Source organism: Pristis pectinata, chromosome 8, assembly GCF_009764475.1.
Source record: "Pristis pectinata isolate sPriPec2 chromosome 8, sPriPec2.1.pri, whole genome shotgun sequence".
Lineage (NCBI taxonomy): Eukaryota > Metazoa > Chordata > Chondrichthyes > Rhinopristiformes > Pristidae > Pristis > Pristis pectinata.
In genome coordinates, this window is record NC_067412.1 from 20653030 (window position 1) to 20671832 (window position 18803).

Genomic DNA, 18803 nt, shown 5'->3' on the forward strand with positions numbered 1-18803 from the left:
AAAACAACAAATTTCATGTCATGTATCAGTGATAATAAATCTGATTCTGATGTAGAAGGCTGAAGCCAGAGATTAGAGTAGGAATGAAGTTGGGAATTAAATAATTAGCAGCTTGAAGCTTGTGTGTGTACTTGTACAATGAAAGTGATCCCAAATGCGTTTGTTTTTTTTGCCCAGTGTGGTGGCGAATCCATCGTGAAAGAAGTAGGTTACTGTTTCTCTTGGAACATGTAAGACTCTGTACAGTGGGAAAGAAGGGGAAAAAGGCAGATGTATTTGCATGGTAGCTGGAGACAAGTGTTTGAGTGATTGAAGAATGGACCAAAGTGCCATGGAAGGAATGGTCTCTGAATCTTGAAAGGATGGGAAAAGAAATGAATGTTTGGAGATGGCAAAAATGATCCACTGAATGTAGGCACTCGTTAAGTGCAAGAATGCCATGTTGTTCTGTGTAGGAGGGAAGGAGTCAGCAGTCTCATCTGTCCCTCTGCATCCAGACCAGGTTAGTGAGGGTGGTGGCAAGTTCTGGCAATAGATCTAGCTTGATCCAACCCATTGCATTTTGGCCAAACTTCAATGCTACTATGTTTGTTTACTATAGTGGATAAAATTCATTCAAATTCAAAAGATCACGTGCTCTCTAAAAGGCTGTTTTTATTTGTCAATAGATCACTTTGTAAGCATGAGTAAACGTCTTTTGCACAATAGTTAATCATAAGCTTTTGTTGAACTCATCAGCTCTTGAGATTAAGCTGGTTATTTGATCACCTTGTTCAAGCTTCAAGTTACTCATCACCTAACAAATGGACCGAATAGGTTGTCATCACAATAGGCGGTGGAGGTACTTTTTTGATATAGTAAGCCTGGAGGTTTGAAAGTGCTTTACTATAGTGAGGTTAGTTATGCTGAAAACTTCTTAAAACGCTAGACTGAATGAAATTAATTTTCCCTTTTTGTAGATGAACACAGAAAGAAAACTGGAAATGCAGCAGTACAGACAAAAGGCTATGGAATTGGAGCTAGGTCGGTACAAAGCAAGAAAAAGTGCCTTACTTACCCGTGTGGAAGAAATTATTGAAAATGTACAGGTTGGTTATTTTGTTACTTTTGCTTATGGTAAGGAATTTTAAGTTGAATTTAAAATGCCAGATCAAAATCAAGAGTTTACAGGAGGTTATATAGTTTTATGCGTTATCATTCCTACATTTCAAAGTAATTGACTGTTGTAATTCTGACCTGTTATTATTAACATCTTCTCTACAAATAAATGCTTTGTAGCATTCATGAACAATGTTGCATGGTAGTCATTGATAATTGCCATATACTTATATAAGAATGCAGAGTGAGTGAAAGCTGTTTTGCCTCTGAGTCATGGGTTCAAACCACTCTTGATTGTATGATGTAAACTTTAATGCAGTGTACTGCTGAGGAGACTGCTAGCTTTTTGAATAAGGTGTTAGTCTACTGTTGGATCCAAGACATGGTGTGGCATTTTTTATTTTGGAGTTCTGGTGTCTTGCCATCCCTCACCCTTTAACAATTGAGCAATGTAGATTATCTGATCATTTATCTTGTAGTAGCACACAGTGTACTACTGGTTTTGTTTGTTCATTTTGAAGTAGTTGAATCTTCCAGTGAAGTATTGTTAAATTAGGCAATAGAAATAATGGTTAGCTCACTAAATTTGTGTTGAGGACAGTTAGCAGCAGCAGCAGTGAATAAATTCGCTGAGCATTATGCATTTTTTTGACACAATAGTACTTTTACAATTTTGAACGTTAGGTCTACAACTGGGATTGCTGGGACCCATACCAATAAATATATTCTAAATGTTATACTTTGGAAGGTAGGGTTTTCAGCAATTTTTATAATTTCTAAGTTTTGTATGAGGAATATGAAATATTGATATGGAAGTGATAGTTATGGGACCAGATTAAAATATAGATTATAAAATCACCAATGAAGTCTCAACATTATTCTAATGTAAAGATGCTTCTTAAAAGTTAGCTCTTTGATATGCCCTTGTGTCCCCTAAGGCTGCTTCAACTTTTGTCTGACTATGGTCCTGTGAGGTGTTAAGTGAGTTTTATAAATGACAAGTTGTCATAAATTTCAAAATGAAGACCAGAATTTGGCTTTCTGTGGGGGAAAATGGGCAGAATTGATTGACTTAACTGCTAATTGGCAGATAATTTAATATTAAACTTCAAATGTGCCTTTCTTGAGGCCTTTACCCTCCTCAGCTATCTGCAATTGATAGGTAACCTTTTAACAAATGAGCCTAGAAATTCCTTGGTGTTGGGGAGAGGGGAAAAAATGCACTAAATGAGCAAAGTGCAGACCCCCTCTAACTACTTTTTTTCACGGTCCCTGTCAGCAAATTTGAGGCCCTAAATGTGCAAATATATGGAAGGACTCTTCTTCCAACGTAATGTTCACTTGCACCTCTGCCTTTGTCCTTCAAAAATAGAGCAAATTGTGGACTTGGGAGGGCTGATGGAGAAACATTGATGAATTGGTATACTTTATTTTATAAGTAACATACACCGCAACCCTTGATACAAGAGGTGAATCCTTGGGCTTGTAGATGAAGTGCTGATCAAGGGGACTGTTTATTCTGGATTATAACAAGCTACTTGAGTTTTGGGGTGGCACTTATGCAGAAAATTGGATAGAATTCAATCATCTAATGATGTCTTTAGTGTTGAGAGACTAGGAAATAAGAACAAGAGTCTCTAACAAGTTCATGCAGTCATGGTACTTGTCCAGTTGATCCATTTGAATTTCTAGTCACTGGTGGTAATCAGGATGTTGGTTGTTGGGGGCAGGGATGATGATAGTGAAGTTGATTGTGACACTTCAATGTTTAGGTTGTTTTGTTATGGATGGTGATTGCTAAGTACTTGTGTGGCTTGAATGATACTTACCATTTAATCTGCCCAAACTCATTGTCCAGGTCTTCTGACATGCGGATGTGGATTTATTAGCAATCTATTATCTGAGGAATTGTGAGTGAAATTGATCAGTGTGCAGGCATCACTGAATAATCCCATTCTGTGCGTGATGGGTAGAAGGTCATACATTAAGCAGTTAAAGATAATTAGGGAACAAAATCTGCCTGAGGAAATCGTGCAGCAATGTCATGACTAAGATATCCCAAGTTCTCTGGTAACCACAATCTTCATGCCAGATACTAGCTGTTGGAGTATTATCCCGGATCTCCATTTCCTCAAGTTTCATTGGCACTCCTTCATGCCACATTCACTGAAATATTGATTCCAATGGCAGTCATTGTCATTTTTATTGTCATTGTCACTTTGCTTTTGTCTTGTGTTCATATTTGGATGAAGGTTGCAATTGGATTTATATTTTGTTGGCATAAAATACAAAATTAGCAAAATTTGGTGCAAACTTAATGTTAGTGTGTGTTACTTGAATACAGTACAGGTAATTTCCACCATTACGTCCAGGATATGGACCTTACACGGGCAAATGGGATTAAGTGAAGAAAAGCAAAAAGGTTGGCATGGCTGTGGTAGGCCCATTTCTATGCTATACAACTCTGACTATGATTGTAAGTAGCAAGTAATGTGACTGTGTAGGTTTAGTTGACTTCGAGGACAAATCTTGAGTTTCCAATTAAGGTGGTGTACAATTCTGCTTTGGTTACCAGCACCATCACGCAGTGGCTGTCAAATGAACTGCAGTTACTTGCCTTGCCTACAAACTCATGACATCTACCACTAAGGACGATAAAGGCAGCAGGTGCATGTGAACACCACCACCTGTAGGTTTCCCTTCAAGTTGCACATTGTCCTGATTTGAGAATATATTGCCAGTCTTTCATCGCTGTTAGGTCCAAATCTTGGAACTTCCTACCCAACAACACTGGGAGTGATGGTTTTTACCACCACTTACTGAAGGGCAGTTAGAGGTGGGTCATAAACACTGGTTTTGCCAGCAATGCCCAGATCCAAAAACTGAATAAAAAATTCATGGATGCCCAGTCTTTGAGCTGCTAGAGCTGTTCTTTCTTTTTCAATCTTTTTATTGGTTTTCAAATTAATACAGATTAATATATCAATGTTTATACATGTAATACAAAGAGATCAGGAGAACAATCATGACATGGATAATTATAAAGAACAATAAAGTATAAAAAAAAATCTGTAGATCTAACGATCTGTTAGTGAATGAATATAATATAAAAGAAAAAGATTTTTTATAAAATATAAAAGAAAGAAAAAAAAATCCCCAAAACAATAAGAAAAATTACAAACAATATATCAAACCAAACTAAGCTAAAGAAAAAAAAATTAAAAAAAAACAAAAAAAAAACTGGACTAAAATTTCTCAATAGAAACAGTGCAATATTACGTCGTCAATTCCGTTCCTCTAAACTGAAAGGTTATTTTAAGGGGATCTATATCATGTGAAAATATTGAATAAATGGACTCCAAACTTCCTCAAATTTAAGCAAAGGATCAACAGTACCACTCCTAATTTTTTCCAAGTTTAAACATGGTATAGTTTGAGAGAACCATTGAAAAGTAGTAGGGGGTATTGGATCCTTCCATTTAAGCAAAATGGATCGTTTGGCCATTAATGTAACAAAGGCAATCATACGGTTAGCAGAGGCAGATAGATGGCCAGATTCTATCCTTGGCAAACTAAAAATTGCAGTGATAGGATGAGGTTGTAAATCAATCTTCAATACATTTGAAATAATGTTAAAAATATCTTTCCAATATTTTTCCAAAAGAGGACAGGACCAAAACATGTCAAAGAAGCCACATTCCATTTACATCTGTCACATATAGGATTTATATATTGATAAAAACGAGCTAGCTTATCTTTTGACATATGGATCCTGTGAACTAGCTTAAACTATATCAAAGAATGTCTGGCACACATTGAAGATGTATTAACTAAATGAAGAATTTTCTTCCAAGTCTCTGTAGGTATAGATGTCTGGAGTTCACTTTCCCATTCATTCTTAATTTTGTCCAGTGGTTCTGAATGAATTTTCATAATTAAATCATAAATTATTGCTATCAAGCCCTTCTGACAAGGATTAAAACCAAAAATCTTTTCCGTAATTTAAGTTTTGTAAGGTGTGGGGAAAAGAGGGTATAGTAGCTTTTAAAAAAATTCCTAATTTGCAAATATCTCAAAAAGTGTGATCTAGGCAAATTGTATTTGTTAGACAATTGTTCAAAAGATGAAAAACAGTTGTCAATGAATAAATCACGAAAACATACTATTCCCTTCCTTTTCCTTGTGGAAAAAGCTGAGTCAACTCTGGATGGATGAAAGAAAAAATTAGATTGAATGGGACTTGATAGATTAAATTTATTCAATCCAAAAAATTTACAAAATTGAAACCATATTCGTATTGTATGTTTAACAATTGGGTTAATCATACGTTTACTTAATTTGTTAAGTGCAAGAGGGAGTGGAGCTCCTAAAATAGAAACTAATGAAAATTGAAGTACTGATTGGGACTCAAGGTGTACCCATTTGGGGCGTTGAATTACATCTGAATCTTGTATCCAAAAAATTAAATATCTAATATTGATTGCCCAATAATATAATCTAAAGTTAGGCAAGGCCATACCACCATCCTTTTTTAGTTTTTGTAAATATTTCTTACTTAGCCTTGGGTTTTTATTCTGCCAAATATATGAAAGAATTTTAGAATCAATAGTGTCAAAAAAAAGATTTCAGAACAAAAGTTGCAATTGCTTGAAATAAATATAAAAACTTTGGTAAAATATTCATCTTAACCGCATTAATTTGGCCTACCAATGATAGAGACAGTGGGGACCATTTAATAAATAATTGTTTTACATGGTCAATTAAAGGCAATAGATTAGCTTTAAATAAATCCTTATGTCTCTTAGTAATTTTAACAACTAGAGCTAGAGCTGTTCTTAACCTCTTTTTTTTTGTTATACACAGTGGTAGTGTAATAAAACAAAATAAACGATCTCCTAAGAGCTCAAATAGGCACTTGGTCTTCTCTAGAAGCATGCAATAGTTATTCCTAAAAATTACTGTAATGGACAAGTAGATTTGTGACATGGCTTAAATGAAGATGCAGTAAAATTGATTTATCCTAATAATGGATCTTTCACCATGTGGTGCATCCTTTTTAGAGCTACGTCCATCAGGACAATCAGCTTAATCAACAGTGCTGCAACTTGAGCTGTTCTTGATGATGACATCTGAAAATCCCCCATTCAGAGTAAATCCTGTATAATGATGTTGGAAATCTTCAATATTTCTATGAGCTATTCATCATGGATGATTTACTGATTCATTAGGTGAGGGAGGGCAGTTGGTGTTGATCAGCAGGAGGTTTCCTTACCAATGAGATGCCAAGGTGTTTGGATTCAGTACTAAACTCATTTCCCCGCGCCCCCCCACTGCCAGCCACCCACTTCCCAAATGTTCCAATGAGCACAGTCTGTTTGCTCTATCCTGCTGTTGTGATTGGAGAACCCCAAGGTCAACAAAAGTTAAGGATGATATTAAATTGAAGGAAATGATGTGCACAGCTGCTAAGATTGGTGGTAGGGCAGAAGATCAAGAAAACATTAAAAATTAGCAAAACATAAAGGGAGAAAGTGGATTGAGAGTAAGCTAACAAGAAATTTTTTATATGTCCTTTTTATATACGAAACTAAGATTACTTCCTTGGAGAATGAAGATTGTCGCATTGATAATAGGAAATAAGCAAATGGCAGAGATTTTGAACAAATACCTTGTATCTAACTTCATAGCACAGAATACTAAGGCAACCCAGCATTAATAGAACATCCCAGGACAAAAGGAACTGAATTATCACTAGGTAAAAGGTAATAGCCAAACTAACAGGTTGTTCCCTAGATTTGGTGGCCTCAATCCTAGGATCTTAAGGCACAGTAGATGTATAGGTTGTGATATGCCAAAATTTCCTAGATTGTGAAAGGGTCCCACCGGATTGGAAAATCACAAATATAAAGCTCTGCCCAAGAGACAGGGAGAGAAAACAGGTGGCTGAAGGCTGGTTAGCCTGACTTCTGTCATGGAGTTATCCAGGCCCTTGGGCCTACCACGTTCATGCCAACATTTTTGCCCATTTACACTAATCCTAGTTGCCTGCATTAGGGCTGTTTCCTCCTATGCCTTGTTTTTTTTGTGTCTAAATGCTGCTGAAGCATAGTATTTGTATCTGATTTCATCACTTCCCAAGATAGTTTTAGTTTCCTTATTAAAGGAGGGTTATACCTTTTATTGGAACCAGTTCAGAAAAGGTTCATTAAGTTGATTTCTCAAATGAAATGGCCCTCTTAAGAGGAAGCGTTGAGCAGGATGGGCCTATACTTGGAATAACTTGGAATGAGAAATGTTACTGCAACATAAAATTGAAGGGGCTTGATGATGTAGGCGCTAAGAAGGGGGTGTCCACTGAATGACTGGGCATCCTTGAGAGGCTAGGGGGAGGAGTGGGGCAAGCTCTGAGCGATATGTAGATCCAGGTAAGGAGGGGTTGATTAGCGGATGGAGTTGGGTGAGGGAGGGATGGGTGGAGATAGCGATAGAGGCTAGGAGGTTGTAGGTGGAGGTATGAAAAGGTCCTACATTGGTGAGACCAAGCACAGACCAGGCAACTGCTTTGCCAAGCACCTGCACTCTGCCTGCAATGACCATCCAGAGCTCCTGGTTACAAGCCACTTTAATTTCTCTTCCCATTCCCACACCATCTTGTCTGTCCTCTGCCTCCTCTGCTGATAGGGTGAGGCTAACCACTTACTAGAAGAACAGCATCTCTTATTCTGCCTCGGTGGTCTACAAACCCACAGCATGAACATTGAATTCTCCAATTGCAGGTAACCTGATTTCCTCTTACCCCCTTCTCCTCGCCCCCCCCCCCCCCGTTACTTTCTCCTTCTTATTTACCCAGGCCCCCTCTTGTCCATCCTTTTCAAGCCCTCCCTCCCCACCCACTCCAGGCCCCCATTCCCTAGTTTCTTTCCACTCCCCCATCTACTCCATCTACCGATCGCCACACACTCCTCCCGTTGGGTTCTGTCCCCCATTATTCCCATCTGCCCACCATACCCCCATTATCTGGTTCCTCTTCACCTTCCTTTCTTATCAGATTCCATAATTGGCAGCTCTTTGTTGCCTCCACCTATCACCTCTCAGACTCCATTGATTTCGCCACCTTTCCTTCCCCAATTGACTCCATCTGCCAACAAACCCTCCTCACCTAGATCCACTTATTGCTTGCCAGCTCTTGCCACACCCCTCCCCTTGTTTGTTTAACTGGTTATCTACTATATACCCCTCTACTCTTTCCATCCAGATGAAGGGTCTCTGCCCGAAATGTTGACTGTCCATTTTGTTCCACAGATGCTGCCAGACTGCTGAATCCCTCCAGCACCTTGTTTTTTGCTTGAAGCTTTAGTGGTTTGGTGTATCTGAATGTCTGGCTGTGCCTTTACAAAGGCAGCCATTTTGATGTGGAACTAGAATCGGATGTATGTCAGACAATTTACAGTTGATGTATTTGCTTCCCTTGGTATTAATGCACCAGTTTATCTTTCATGACAACTCATACTGTGTAGATGTCTCCACTATTACCAATTGTGTATTACGAGGGAACTTCGTAGATTCAGGTAATCAATTAGCCTTTGCCTTGTGACCACAACCATGCTACTAGACACTTCTGTCATGAATGTTGTCACTGCTTTTTTAAAAAAAATTACTCATAGTTAACAATAGCAACTCAATGTAATGATGGAAGCTAGCAGAATGGCTTGTATATCACAACTAAGTTAGATGCAATGTTTTATTGTGTTTACAATTGTACACTTGGATACCAAAAGCAAAACATTAAATGGTATTTTATTAGGTTACAGTACCATTGGTTACCAATAAACATTCAAGTGTTATGCTTCAGTTCCAATGAACCTCCTACACTCCCTACATATCTTATAGTGTTGATGCTTTTCATATTGTTTAACATTATTATAAGTGGACATTTTTGAAAGGCCAAGACTAATTTTACTTGAAAAAGCATCAAATTTTTAATTCTTAATTAATTCATAAGACGCTAAAAAGGGCATTATAAAATGTTGTTCAGATACAACTGGAAAATGTTTTAAATAGGGAAGAGAGGTGGCATCTAACATTATTAAATTGTAAACTGTACAGTTGCCCTGATGCTCTTTTTATTTAAAAAAAACTTTCTTTTAAAGGTATGTAAAGTGCCAAGCACTGCTGAATGTGCAAGAGATCTTATTACCGAACCTCCAGCAAATGACTTCACAACAATACCACATACTAACAAGTCTTCAGTTTCACCAATGTTTACTGAAAAATCCGAGGACCTTATTCTATCATCAAAGCCGCTGTTGAAATTAAAGGAAAATATTTCCAATGGAAACTCTGATGAAAGATGTACTGAAATAAGTGACCTTCCTAAATCAACTTGTAGCATCCAAACTAATGACGCTAGTTCAATATTTGTGAGTCCTATAAAAGAATCAAAAACTGATGTACTGCCACCTGCAAAGGAATCTCCTGATCATTATGCAATGAGTCTCCAGAATCTGCTTAAAAAGTCAAGGGAATACATAGAGAAAGAACAAAATCGACGTAGTGGGAAAAATGTTTTCAAGGAAGGTACAAATGAAAGCCATTCAGATAAAGAAAATGAAGGTGTTAAAGTCGATGACTGGGAAAATGGAAGAAACAAAATTTCTAACAAAAGTCAAAGTCCTAGTCCTGTGATAGTTGATAAATCGAGCAGTGCAAGGTCATCTTTGCAATCTCAAGTTGCCTCTGTGACCAATGAAAGCTTTGAATTGCATGATAAAACGGCACTTGGCATGTCTGCTTCAGATTTATGTACAAATTTAGACTTTGCAGCAAAGTCGATGAAAGGCTCATCTAAAGAATTTGAGTCAGATGAGGAATGGATAAACAGCTCGGCATATGAATATGAAAGTAGTTTGCTTAAAAGTCTAACGGGATCTTATGCCAAACTGCCCAATCCAGAACCAAGTCGTAGTCCCAAAATACACCAAAGACGTCCCAGAACATCAGCCAATATTGTTATTAATAACCCAGTGAATGCTTATGAGCTAAGCCCAAAAGAAAAATTCAGTGGCCTACCTGGGACAAATCAAGGTCAAATAAATATTGGTAGTCTTGATGTAAGGAGAGCTATTCCAAATGAGCTTCCAACAGTTGTCAATCAAGAAGAAATTGAAAGAAGCGCTGGGAAACTACAAGATCTTTCAATGTCTTTGGGAAAGATAAATGATACAGTTACAAAAAATAATTCACAATATACCTGCTCAGAATTTTCTGTAAAGTCTGAAATAAATAAGATTGGAACCGTAGTTGATAATGAAGTTCATTTACCAATAAGGAGCTTGATTCATAAAGATTCATATGATTTGGAAAGGACTTCTTCATTACTTGCAAGTAAACTAGAAATAAGTCAGCTATCAGCAACCCAGAATGAACTTGATCTCAATGGCCAAAAGACTACCAGCCTGATTGAAAAGGCTAAACAAGGTTCACCTGTTGTGCTTAATAAATCTTATGATGTCAAACATCCATCTCCAGTGCTACTGCAAGCTCAAAGTACAAGGCAACAGACAGATTTCTTGGTTGCATCTTCCGAAAGTGAAAAGAGTCCACAAAGCAACGTGGACATTAAAGCCAAACGTAAGTTGGACCTGGGTACTCTAAATGCCAAAGAAAGCAAACAGTTCGCTGTAAAAACTACAACCTCATTTGTTCAGGAGATGAACAGGTTGATTCAAGAAAGACATCAAAGAGTTCCTGTAATCAGGAATGAAAGTGAAGTGCCCTTAAATATCCACATTAAGCAAGTAGGTAAGGACATTTTTTGTTCCTTCTATCCAGAGAGAGATAACTAATGTTAAATACATCCTATGTAAAATAATACTGGATGCCAGCTGCTGGTTCTCGGTGTAACAGTGATGATGAGGTCCAGTAGAAATGTACTAATTGCATATTAGCACATAATCTAGCTGCCATTTGTTAATTTTCTACAAGATAATGGGGATGTTATATCTACTGGTTCTGTGTGAAATTTAAGGTCATTTGGGAACATTTGTAACCACTTATTATGTGATAATTGCTGCTGAACAACCTTTCACCTGAAACTTTAATTTTATAAGATTATTTCCAATAAAGAATATAAATATTGCTTTTTTAAAAAATCTTTCTAATCCTGTCTATAATTCCAAGCAAGTATTTTGCTTACTGTACAGTCATTCAAATGTAATTTATTTGTCAAGACCTTGGGTCCTAATACACTTACCCTACGTCTTAATAGTAGTGGTGAACAAGATAGTGATACATCAGTTTTAATTTTCCAGAGTTCCCTAGATTAAAAGAAAGGTTCCATTCAGATTGAAAAATAAAGATTAACTTTATTCCAAAAAAAGGAGACAAAGTAAGCAATTGCAGACAGTTAACTTAACATCTGACTATGTTAAAAGTTTTAATAAAAGCTGTTGTCGCAGGGCACTTGGAAAAGTTCAAGTTAAACAGAGAAAGTCTTCAAAGTTTTGTCAAAGGGAAATCATGTTTGACCAATCTATTGAGGTAATGTGCTGTGAATGAAGGAGAAACTGATAGATGTATGATACTCCGGTTTCTGGAAGGCATTTGATTAGGTGCCATATCCGAGGTGATTGTGGAAAATAAAAGCACGTGGTATAAGAGATAACATAGATTGCTGACTGGCTAGCTTGCAGGACATGGAGAATAGGCATAAGTGGGCGTTTTTCTGGTTGGCAAGATGTAATGAGTGGTGTTTTACAAGGATCAATGGTGGAGTCTCAACTTTTTACAATATATTTAAATGACTTGGTTGAAAGAATTAGAGGTATCGTTGGTAAATTTGCTGATGACACAAAGGTAAGTAGGAAAGTATGTTGTAAAAGAGCATGTTAGGAGGCTATGGAGCAGTTATAGATGAGGCGGGCAAAGATCTGGCAAATGGATTATAATGTGGGAAGACGTGAAAGAAGAATGTGGAATGTTAGCAGTGTGGAGGTACAGAGGGATCTTGGGGTCCACGTCCATAGATCCCTCAAGGTTGCTGCGCAGGTTGATAGGGTTGTTAAGAAGACATATGGTGTGTTGGCCTTAATTAGTCGGGGTATTGAGTTCAAGAGCCGTGAGGTAATGTTGCAGCTCTGTAAAAACTCTAGTTAGAACCACACTTGGAATATTGTGTTCAGTTCTGGTCGCCTCATTGTAGGAAGAATGTGGAAGCTTTAGAGAGGGTGCAGAGGAGATTTACCAGAATGCTGCCTGGATTGGAGAGCATGTCTTATGAGGATAGGTTGAGTGAGCTAGGACTTTTCTCTTTGGAGAGAAGGAGGATGAGAGGTGACTTGATAGAGCTGTACAAGATAAGAGGCATAGATCGAGTGGACCGTCAGAGACTTTTCCCAGGGTGAACTGGCTAACGTGAGGGGGCATAATTTTAAGGTGATTGGAGGAAGGTGTAAGGGGGATGTCAGAGGTAAGTTTTTTTTTGCACAGTGGTGGGTACATGGAATGTACAGCCGGTAGAGGTGGTGGAGGCAGATATATTAGGGACATTTAAGAGACTCTTAGATAGGCACATGAATGATAGAAAAATGGGGGGGCTATGTGGGAGGGTAGAGTTAGGTAGATCTTAAAGCAGGATAAAATTTCTGCACAACATCATGAGCTGAAGGGCCTGTGCTGTAATGTTATCTAAATGGGGAAAGAATGCAGAGCTCTGAAGTGCAGAGGGATTTGGATGGCCTAGTGTATGTTTTGCAAGATTCTAGCAGCAGGTTCTGCAATAATTAGGAAGCTAACAGAAGGTTACCATTTGTTATAAATTAAATATAAAAGAACAGAGATTGTGCTTCAGTTATACACAGCATTGGTGAGAACATATCTAGAGTGCTGTTTACAGTATTGGTTTCCTTATTTAAGGAAGGTTGTTAATACATTGGAAGCAGTTCAGAAAAGAATTACAAGACTGATATCTATTGGTGGATTGTCTTGTGAGCAAAAGTTTACAAGACTAATCATTAAGATAAGATGTCTTTATTAGTCACATGTACATTGAAACTACACAGTGAAATACAACTTTTGCATCGAGTGTTCTGGGGCAGCCCGCAAGTGTCGCCATGCTTCCGGCGCCAATGTAGCATGCCCACACTTCCTAACCCATATGTCTTTGGAGTGTTGGATTGGCTGAGGAGTCTTGCTCTTTCCTGCTGACATTTGTCACAAATCCTCTGTAGAGGGTGCCACACTGAATCAGATACTTGGTCAATGGAAATTGCCCACTGACAAGCACTCAAAAGTATCTGCACTGTTCTGTAAGAAGCAAATGGTGAAATAGTTTCTTTGCTGCTAAGAGGAAAGTGCAGGTCAATATATAAATTGTAGAGATGAGAATGCAGATGCTGGAATCTGCAGCAAGAAATAAACTGCTGGAACTCAGCGGTGGTTTATTTTAATATGATATAAAACAAAGCAGCATAGCCTTACTGGATTAATGCGAGTTCCAGTAAGAGTCATTATGTTATCTAAAAGGGATGAATTCTTACTTTGGTTTATTTTTTGATAAGCTCCAAGATCTACTGTCAGGCCATACCTCTGGCTCTCTCTGTATAATACATTTGTTCTTTGGTGCTTCACTGTTTGGTCTTTATTGGAACTGGCATTGAATATGTTTTGTTTTGTTATTTGAAGTAGAAGGTTGAGGGCTATAGCTTTAACTTTTGACTAATTAAGGTTGCTTAGTAGATCTGGCTATTAAGCCAGTACTGGGTAAGGGGCTTAGCGTGATTAATTGATTAAGTGTATTTGAATTAATTTCCCATGAAGATCCTTTGTATCTATCCTCTTCAAACATCTGAAACGAGATGATGATTTTCCTCCCTATTGTTCCATTTGTTAGGACATCAAATTTGTTAATGGATTTTTTTTTGCAAGGCTGTGAATTGTGTCACAGTTTTTACTTAAAATTGTCAATTGGTCCAAAATAATATGGTGCCAGATTTTTTTTTTCCCCACTCCATGGTGGTTATAATTCCAAGCTAAACAAAATGTACATCTCCGTGTTTGGGTTCTTCCATATGAGGCTACTGTTGTTATCAGGAGTGGAAATCTTCATTGATATATACACTCTTCTCTATCTTAAAACTCCTGAAATGAATTGACTGAATTTATCCAGAGAACTGATGATCTGCAGAAACTAATTTGCCACTCTGCTCTGAGTTAAATGATAGCAGCTGATGTAAGCTAAGATTTGAAACTGAAACTTTCTGTATCTTTCTTGTTCAGCTGCCCAGTGGATAAATGGGCCTCCCAAAAAAAAAATTTATTCTTTTCAGGGTAGTGAATGACTTTGTTTTTTAGTGTCTCTACCTGTGCCACATTTTATCGATGCACCATAAAAAGCATCCTAACTGGATGCATTATGGCTTGGTATGGCAGCTGCTCTGCCTGTGACCGCAAGAAACTGCAGAGAGTTGTGGACACAGCTCAGCACCTCACGGAAACCAACCTCCCCTCCGTGGATTCTGTCTACACTTCTTGGTAAAGCAGCCAGCATAATCAAAGACCCCCACCCACCCTGGACATTATCTCTTCTCTCGTCCCCCCCTCCACCCCATCCGACAGAAGATACAAAGTCCACCAGGCTCAAGGACAGCTTGTATCCCACTGTCATAAGACTATTAAACTGTTCCCTAGTGCGATAAGATGGACACTTGACCTCACAATCTAACTCGTTATGACCTTACACCTTATTGTCTACCTGCACTGCACTTTCTCTGTAACTGTAATATTTTATTTCAGCATTCTGTTACTGTTTCACCTTGTACTAACCGCAATGTACTGTGTAATTAATTGAGCTGTATGAACGGTAATGCAAGACAAGTTTTTCACTGTACCTCGTACATGTGACAATAATACGTCAATTTACCAATTTCCTGATAGAGGGCACCAGGCAAGCAGTCGTCAAGGCAGCTGTTCGGAACCTCACAGCAGTTTAGTAGGTAATTGGACTATGGAGCACTATTTTTTTCTTCCCCCACTATTCCTGTAGATAAGCTGTACAAAAGAAAATGTAACCATTGTGTCAGTGGTTAAATTTCAATGTTTCAATGTATCAATGTTTAATCATTGTATTAAAATGGGCAGGCACAGTAGTGTAGCAGTTAACGCTATTACAGCACCAGTGACCTGGGTTCAATTCCAGCCACTGTCTGTAAGGAGTTTGTACGTTCTCCCCATGTCTGCATTGGTTTCCTCCGGGTGCTCCAGTTTCCTCCCACATTCCAAAGATGTACGGGTTAGGAAATTGTTGGCATGCTATGTTGGTGCCAGAAGTGTGGCAACACCTGTGGGCTGCCCCCAGAACACTCTACGCAAAAGATGCATTTCACTGTGTGTTTCAATGTACAAATCACTAATAAAGAAATCTTAATTCTGTTACTTGGAAGAAAATGTAGAATTCTGATTTGAGGAATGACCAAACAGATTTATTCTTTGCTCTGTCATTATTTGGGCTTCTCTTGGTGAGAATTGGGAATCATGGTTGACATATATGATGGATCAAAGCTAATGAAAATGAAAGCAAGTTGCATTTCTTTGTATTGAATTTGTTTACCTTGAATTCAATTTGCTTCCCTTCCCCTTTTTAACAAATTTGGAATTTTGAAAGAAACTTATTGTCAAATGAACTTGTGCAATGTTGAGTTTTCAGATACTCCTTGTATAGTATGTTAGTGGTGGACTTGACAGACTGGTCTAAGTGTTTTTTGCCATTATATAACAAGGCTGCATGCTGTTAGATTTAGAAGCAATCTGATGTGTTCTAAAAGACAAATTTAATGTTGTTCTGTTAAACAGATTAAAAAGTCCTCCAGTATAAATAATGGATTAGGAAACAAGATGTGCTAGGTTATGGTGCAGACTTTTATAGGTGGAGGCTGTGGAGAAATAAAATATTACCCTTTTCCCCTAATTTCTTTTGAAATATCATCCTAACCCGCCCCACCCCCCCCCCCCCCCCCCACCATTGAGTAAACACCTAATGAGACTAGCTACATAAACTGTGTGGGTATGTGCAGGTTAGAGACTGGGCAGCCTGCAGTGGGTGACTCTCAACCTGACTCCTGAAGCATTTCTACCATCAACAGGGCACACCAGGAGAGTGATAGAAATATTCTCCACTTGTCTGAATGAGTTGAGGGGAAAAAAACCCCAGAAGCACAACACCAACCATGCTGACCAAGGTTCTTCCACTTGAAACATTCTGTTTCTTCTGCCACAAATGCTGCCTGACCTCCAGAATCTTCCCAACATTTTTATTTCAGTTTCCAGCATCTGCAGTTTTGACTTCAGTAGTGAATATCAAAAATGGCCCATTTGCATGCCATCCCATTTACCAGATGAACCATTTACTCAACAGAGAAACCTAGAAACTAGGAGCAGGAGTGGGCCATTCAGTCCTTCAAATCTTCTCTGCCGTTCAGTGTGATTGGGGCTGATCCTCCATCTCAAGCTGTAGTCTTGCCCTTTGTCTATACCATATCACCCTCTCCCTCACAATACCTTTTGTATCTAGAGATCCATCTAATGATACAGAAGTGATTCAGAAATCCCAATGGTTCCACATCTGGCTAAGTGATGTTTGCTTGGCTCTCTTCCCACTTGCCTGGGCTCTAGAAAATTTATTATAATGCTATGTAACATCTAAAAGAAAAGTCAATTAAAAGTGTGTTTGGGGTATTAATAGAAATAACATTTAATAATCCAGAAAATTTGCTAGTCAGACCCACTAAAGTCACAAGTCTGCTGGATTATAGGTGTTTTACTGCCTCTTTCTGAAATGTTTTCAAAGACTTGACCTCTTCTATCATCCTTGGTAGAAAATTTCACAGGTTGAATAAGTGAAATGGGGAAAAGATTGTTAGTTTATTCTTTGTATCAAATTTTTGGGTAGTCATTTGTGAATTCTGTAAGGGTGAATTTCCATAACCCCAACAGTTGTAATGCAGGGGCTCACCTATACTTGACTCTGTGCAACTTGGTAAGGATACCTTAAGTTTTATTGTCCTGTTCAAATCTCACAAGCCTCAGATCCCCTCTAGATGGCACCACAATGAAACTGAGTTACAGTTATCGCAAGTTTTGGCTCGAAAGCCTTCAAAAAAATCTTCAGGGAAACTTAACTGTAATGGCATTTAAGCCAGAGTATTTATTGAAAATGCTGCTTCAGCTAATGAGTTAGAGACAAGGTGGGAAATATAACTGAGCAAATTGTCTTATGTGCTGCAAACTCAATTTATTTTGAAAACTGTTAAAGTAGATATAACAGCATCTTCTAATAAAAGCAGATTATTTTCTCCAGAAAAAAGTAGAGGATAGGTAGATGCAAATTATGTGCATAAAATCAATTTGCTACCCTGTTCTGTCTTTTAGGCAGTTCCTTTTGGTTGAGGATGACTTGCTTCGAACTCTTTGGCTTCTGAGGTGGCTGAGTGTGCAATGTAGGATCCACAGACTCGGCCACATGTTGCAGGAGTTGTGCTTATTGGAGCTGCTAGGTGGTAATTTGGGAGGTGATGTACTCTTTATGATGATTATACTGGACCTCTGGATGTTCCAGATGAATGAACTTGAGGTTCTCAATGGCATCCTAATTGCTCCTTTTCTATTTTGAGTGTTTTTTTTCTTCTTTCTGTGAATGAGATGTACCTGGACAATTTTTCATATTGTTAGATAGATGCCAGTGTTGTAACTATCTTCGAACAGTTAATTCTAGAGTGCAGCTGGAAGGATGTAACTCAGCCATTTGTTATCAAATGGAGTGAATCGAGGTGGGTGGATACTGGCTTTGGTGATGGTGGGGATATCAGGAGGAAGGTGATAAGGATCATGGGTTCAGCACTTTTAGCTGAATATGGTTGCAAATGCTTTAGCCTTTAATGCTTGCATACTGGCCTTGCTATCATTAAGGATGTGGAATTCTTCCTTCCCCCATTAGATATTTATTTGTCCACTGCTATTCACTACTAGATGTGGACTACTAGATGTGGTCATGTGCAGGTTGGATCTGATCTGTTGATTGCGAGATCACCTAGCTGTGAATAAAGTTGAGGTGTTCTTGGTTCTGGAATGGCGGTGATGTAAATGCAAACTACATGCATAAGATCAGTGTGTTACTTGGAGCAAGATCAACAGGCTTGATGAATAGGAGAACTGCCCAGTCATGTTTACCCTGGCTGGCTGAAGTTTTCCCCTCTTATAAGTAATTTTTAAAAAATTGAATGCTAAACCCTGTTCTTTTTTTAATCTTTCAGATGAAGAGCTTATCACAAAACAGATGATGGCTTTTGTAGAAATGCGAAAGCAACTAGAAGAACAACATACCTTGCAACTCTCTATGCTAATAGCTGAACAAGAGAAGGAGCAGGAGAAACTGCGAAGGGTAGGGGGAGCACTTCATACATTTGAGTGAGATTTACCTTTTAAGTGTTATTCCATAAACATTTTTAAAAAAACACTCATTGTTAAATGTTGGCAATTAGTATTTCCATTGTTTAATGCCAGGCCTCGATGGATAGCACTTTGTTAAACATGAGCATTGCAGAATATGTATTTCTGAAACTGAAAGCTATATTACAGAGAGGACATTACTGAAAAAAGTTGAAACCTTTATATGGTACATGGCCTACTTTAATCTTGCCCTACTTTATTTCTTT

General features: G+C 38.2%; 1 protein-coding gene across 1 annotated transcript in view; it reads left to right on the forward strand.

The window, feature by feature from the left end:
- The window catches only part of LOC127573395 (centriolar coiled-coil protein of 110 kDa-like), a 54774-nt gene that overhangs the window by 16001 nt on the left and 19970 nt on the right, over window positions 1–18803 (forward strand). Inside the window, 3 exon segments of the mRNA XM_052021579.1 lie at window positions 960–1088; window positions 9249–10899; window positions 18402–18529. Coding sequence (XP_051877539.1) covers window positions 960–1088; window positions 9249–10899; window positions 18402–18529 — 1908 coding nt within the window.